The sequence below is a fragment of the Gracilinanus agilis genome, chromosome 4 (genome assembly GCF_016433145.1).
Source record: "Gracilinanus agilis isolate LMUSP501 chromosome 4, AgileGrace, whole genome shotgun sequence".
Classification (NCBI taxonomy): domain Eukaryota; kingdom Metazoa; phylum Chordata; class Mammalia; order Didelphimorphia; family Didelphidae; genus Gracilinanus; species Gracilinanus agilis.
Genome location: NC_058133.1, coordinates 408,611,822 through 408,617,821, shown reverse-complemented (window position 1 = coordinate 408,617,821; position 6,000 = coordinate 408,611,822). Strand labels below are relative to the sequence as shown.

At 34.3% G+C, this 6,000-nt stretch overlaps 1 protein-coding gene across 1 annotated transcript in view; it reads right to left on the bottom strand.

Moving 5' to 3' along the window:
* The window catches only part of STXBP5 (syntaxin binding protein 5), a 252,000-nt gene that overhangs the window by 110,282 nt on the left and 135,718 nt on the right, over window positions 1-6,000 (bottom strand). Inside the window, 3 exon segments of the mRNA XM_044675457.1 lie at window positions 1,026-1,122; window positions 1,229-1,376; window positions 3,035-3,107. Coding sequence (XP_044531392.1) covers window positions 1,026-1,122; window positions 1,229-1,376; window positions 3,035-3,107 — 318 coding nt within the window.

The following is a 6,000-nucleotide window of genomic DNA, read 5'->3' as shown; positions in this document are numbered from 1 at the left end:
GTGGTATATGCGGGTGATGGAATACTATTGTGCTAAAAGGAATAACAAACTGGAGGAGTTCCAGGCGAACTGGAGAGACCTCCAGGAAGTGATGCAGAGCGAAAGGAGCAGAGCCAGAAGAACTCTGTACACAGAGACTGATATACTGTGGTAAAATTGAATGTAATGGACCTCTGTACCAGCAGCAATACAATGACCCAGGACAAATCTGAGGGATTTATGGTAAAGAATGCTACCCACATTCAGAGGAAGGACTGCAGGAGAGGAAACATATAAGAAAAGCAACTGCATGAACGCATGGGTCAGGGCGGACATGATTGAGGGTGTGGACTCGAAACTACCACACCAATGCAACCACCAACAATTGGGAAATTGGTCTTGACCAAGGACACATGACAAAACCAGTGGAAAAGTGTGTCGGCCATGGGTGGGGGGATTGCGGGGGGTGAAGGGGAAAATAGGAGCATGAAACATGTAATCATGTTAAAAATGATTATTAATAAATGTTAAAAAAAAAGTTATGGAGTGTTAAAGATTTCTTTTTCTTGTTGTTAATCTTTTTCTCTCTCTTCTGGACTTCCTGGTTCTGGGTAGCCTTCTTTAGCTAAGCAGCTTCTCAGCATTATCCTCACGCTCAGCGTTTGTCTGCGGTCTTTTGGCTCCTGAGGTCTGAGGTTTGGTTTTTTCCAAGGTCAAGCCCCCTGGTGGCCCCTCTTGCTTGATCCTCTGCAGGAGGCTCCTTTACAAGTCTCAGGGTGCTGCTTCCACAGTCGTACCACCACACCAATGCAACCACCAACAATTTGGAAATTGGTCTTGATCAAGGACACATGACAAAACTAGTGGAAATGCGCATCGGCCATGGGTGGGGGGGGTTGGGGGGGGTTGAAGGGGAAAGGAGGAGCATGAAACATGTAACCATGTTAAAAATGAATATTAATAAATGTTAAAAAAAATATCTACATGGTACTTTTGACTACACAAAGGGCCCAATGCAAAAGACCATCTGATTCATTCAAAATCACATTCCGTTTTTTTCAAATTAGAATCTTACCCTGTAATGATAATTTCTGGGTAACTCTGAGTACCCAATCCCCAGTTACCTCCACTAATAGGCCACTCCTGTAATAAAAGAAATAGTATTATGTAAAGGAACCACAAAAACTCATTTGATCCAACTATCAACCTTATACAAACACATTAAGATGCTAAAATAAATACAAAGTACCTTTTTGCTATAACCTTGGCGTTTCTGTCTGGCTCCAACAGAATAAAGTGCAGGAATAACATCTACAGGACAATCAGCAAAATATTCACAACAAGTAACAGGAGATTCATGTATGCTCAAGGGGTAGGGATTTTCAAATATGGGATACCTTTAAAAACAGAAAAAAAAATTTAACCAAAACAATCAATTTGAAACAAAAATTATTTGGAATTTAAGTGCAAAATAAAATTGCAAACTATTCTAAGTATACATATTATTAGATTTGGAGAAGTGTTAAATTCAAGAAAATCAAAATGCTGTCAGAGTTTTTTTTAAAGCCTTACCTTCCGTCTTGGAGTCAATACTGTGTATTGGCTCCAAGGCAGAAGAGTGGTAAGGTTAGGCAATGGGGGTCAAGTGACTTGCCCAGGGTCACACAACTGGGAAGTGTCTGAGGTCAGATTTGAACCTAGGACCTCCCGCCTCTAGGCCTGGCTCTCAATCCACTGAGCTACCCAGCTGCCCCCTTCTGTCAGAGTTTTAAAGTTAATAAAATCCTCAAAGCAATCACTCAACAATTTGAATATGAAATATAAAAAATTTAGACTAGAGTTTTATTTAATTTTTTTAAATGAAACCCTAAGAATACAAGTAGATTTTACCATAGGAAAGTGTTTAAATCATTCTCCTCTGAAATGTGGAACTCTTCCAACTATGTGCAAAAAAGGTTTTTGGATAAGTATAAGACTAAATAAAAGTTATAACAATAATTGAAGGTGCACACATTTTTTTTTACTCTTCTCTTTTTGTATTATAGTAAACTTTGAATTTAACTAGAAAGGTTTGCATTGGGTAATGGAGAACAAAGGAGATGTAGCTATGTTCCCTTCTAACCCCACATCCCTTGATTTAATAAAATGTATGGTTTTAAAACACTGAATATGTATAAACTGCTAAATAAAAAATGATTTAGAGCTTTAGAGACCCAGATAGGAGTTCCTTAAAATGATAAAAAGTACCAGAAACCATTCTATTCACCACAAGGTAATTTATGGGTAGTCAAAACTTAGTATTTAATTAATCTAAACATTTCTTATAAAAAGTGGAAAGCATGGGGAGTTGGATAAGGGAATACAGATGGCTCCTATGCATAGTACAATTGGTATAAAATAAAAACTTAACTTTGTACTAATAAAATAGCAAATGAAAAGTATTTTTTATCATGCAAGATTTCTAAAACTATATTTCTATTACTAACACAGAGCAAAGTTTATAGTCTAGCTATAATAATTTTATATTTCTCGACTCATTTTAAATCAATCAAAAAGCATTTATTAAGAACTTACTTTGTATCTAACAATGTGCTAAGTAATGGATTTATATATAAATTAAAGTGAAATTTTGAGAGTGAAGACTAAGGCTAATTAACAAAATATTCTTAAAGACCTAATGTCAAAGAAGTACCACTTGGTTTCTCAATTACTTAGTAAAAATGAAATTCAAGATTATGTTAAGAAATTATTTAAGGTTATATGATTATAGGCTTATATGATTCTTTTAATTTTGTTTTTGTTCCATAATAGCTATGATATGTTCTTGTAGACTGTTAAAAATAGTACTCTGGAATTAGTAATAAAAACAAAATTGGGAAATGACAATTTTGTGCACCATAAATGAAAAAATTTCATCAGGGAATGGGCATTTCTTCAAACTCAGATAAAGAAAATAAGTCAGAAATTAGTCACTTGAAATCAGTTTCACTGAACTATAACAATGGATTCTACTATAAATGAATCCTTTTGCTACCTTCAAACTTACAAATCTTACCCATTTTGTGCAAGGTCTATCAGTACTAAGTCTTTTTCCAGAAGGACAACCACAGCATATGGTTCTTGAAAATCTAAAATATTAAAAGAAAAAAAATGAAAACATAACAAAAATATAGAATGGAATTAAGAAAGCCCATGAAGACATTTTTAGTTGTCATTTATTTCCCTTTGTCAAAAACTTTATCTAAATTCTAAGTTTCTGATGACTCAAGGATTTATGCATTATGATGCATATTTTGCTAATATAATGACTTTCTAATATTTCAAATTCCTATGGCTACATATTATCAAGAAAAGTTATATTAAAATCTGAATATTTATAAATATAATTATCATCATTTCACTATTGCAGCTATACAAGTATTCGCAGGACAAAAAAACCTAGAGATGCTATTTTTTGCTGGTTACTGATACATAAAAAATGAATGGCTTGCTGACACCTTTGATTATATTTTATGGGTATTTACAAATATGTAAACAAATAGTTATGTGTTTTCTTTAAAACACCAGAACAACAAAAATATAGGAATGCAAATGAGGTTTATAAATAAAAAAAGTTAAAACATATAAAACAGGCTCTGCTCTCATGGGATTTCATTCTAATGTAAGGGTCATAATAGGTATTTTTCAGTCATTTTTGTCATGTCTGACTCTTCATCACCCAATATGGGGTTTTCTTGGCAAAGATACTAGCCTTTTGTCATATCCTTTTCCATTTCATTTTACAGATGTGGAAACTGAGGCAAATAGGGCTAAGATACTTCCTGAGAGTCACATAATTAATAAGTTACTGAGGCCAGATTTAAATTCAGATCTCCCTGACTCCAGGCCTGGTACTTAATCCACTGGACCATCTAACAGCTCTATAACATGTATACATATAAACATAATACAAATAACTGAGGAGTGATAATACTAATAATTGAGATCAGAGAAATATTTACTAAATAAGTGGTATCACTGATGAACCTTGAAAAAAAGATAAAGACAGGAAGGTAGAAGCTAATAATGAATCAGAACTATAAGTGGTCTACTTTGGTGACAAAATTGAACTCATGAAGGTAAGTGGAATAAAATAAGCTTGGAAAAAAGTCATGTTGTAGAGAGCCTTAAATGCTAGTCTGAGGACCTTATTTTACTTGATCATTCTGAGGAGGCATGGAAGGTTTTTGTTTTTAGCAAGAGAATGATAAAACCAGAAATGTAGTGTGGAATGAATTATTTCAGCAGCTATGTGAAAGGCAGATTGAAGAGAGAGAGCCAAAAGAAATGAAGACTAATCAAGATATTATTAGAGTTGTCCAGGCAACAAGTGATAAAGCAGTGATTCCCAAAGTGGGTGCTACCACCACTGGTGGGTGCTGCAGTGATCCGTGGGGGGAGGGGATGGTGATGGCCACAGGTGCATTTATCTTTCCTATTAATTGCTAAAATTAATTTCCAGGGGGCTAAGTGATATTTTTTCTGAAAAGGAGGTGGTAGGACAAAAAAAGTTTGGGAACCACTAAATAAAGGTCTGAATTAGAGTAGTAGCTGAGAAGAGTAAAGTAGTTAAGAGTGAAGACTGACTCCTTGGTGTGGATTCAACCAGAGTGAATAAGAAGATGGCAATGATCTCAAAAAAAAATTGGAAAGTTGAGTGGGTTTGAAGGAAAAATATGCAATTTTTTTAGACTTGTTGACTGAGATGATGATGAAATATCCAGGTAGAATATGAAAAACAATGAGTGTTGAATACAAACACATACACACACAAAGACATGCAAACACACACACATATGCACAAAGAGACAAGGGACATTTTAAAAGAATTTGTTAATTATAGAGTCAAGACTATGAAAGTGATATTCAGTGAGGGATTGGGAAAAAAAGAAAGGAATAGACACATTTAAGTTTCTCATAATGATGAAAAATATGTGTACGATGAAGGAGAAATGAAGGATCAGAGATAAAAAAGTCAGAATTCAAAAACCACATAAATGCAAAGAATGGTAAGCCCTAAAGTATAATCAGTACTGTGAATGGAATGAAAGTAAAAATCATAGGTGCTGAGGAAATTGATGAAATGGGAAGGTAATAGTTTTTGAAGCCCTCAAACACAAGAGTAGAAGTTGAGGTGGACCAGAAGTTGTAATTGATTGAATCAACTACAAAATTCTGTGAAAAAAGGAAAGAGGGCCCTTATACTCAGAAAACTGGAAAAGATGATAAAAGATGGAACTCACAAACAAAGACAGGAACAATGTTGGTGGAGAAATGGTTCTAAAAATTCAGTAATTATGTGACAAAAAATGTACATATCCTCTGACCCAGAAATTCAAACACTAAGCATATAAGTCAAGATGGTCAAATAAAGGTAGGTTTCAGATACCGAAATGTTTCTAATTCCACTTTTTTGTGCTCTCAAATAAACTGAAAACAAAATAGTCAACCTTCAATCTGGAAATGTCTAAGCAAATTGTATGTTAATCTACTGTTAAGAAATGGTGAATATTAATTCAGAGAAACATGATCTAATCGAAAGTATATACCAGAAAACAATATACATAATATAGAGGCCTAAATATACCATAGCTGTAGCTTGAGGTGAAAAAACAGTATCTCAATAACGTTGATCTCTCCCATTCCCTAAAACATATTGACAAGCTCTTAAAAACAAGCCTCATTCTCAATATGTATTTTATGGAAGGATTTCAAATTCAGACATTCTGAAAATATATGGATAAAGCTAGCAAATATCCTAACCGCTCTTAATACATAAGACTTTTTCTTCCCTGATGAGATGCTCTGATTCATGGAGGGGGTGGGAATAGCTTCATTCTGAAAACTATTTTCCACAGTTATTCAAGTGTTGAAGAGAAACTCTAGACAAATCTTAACCACTAAATGGAAAAAGTGCTTTTAATTCCACCATGTTAACAAAAGTCATAAAGTAGACAGTGATCCCAGGGGATCACAGCAAAA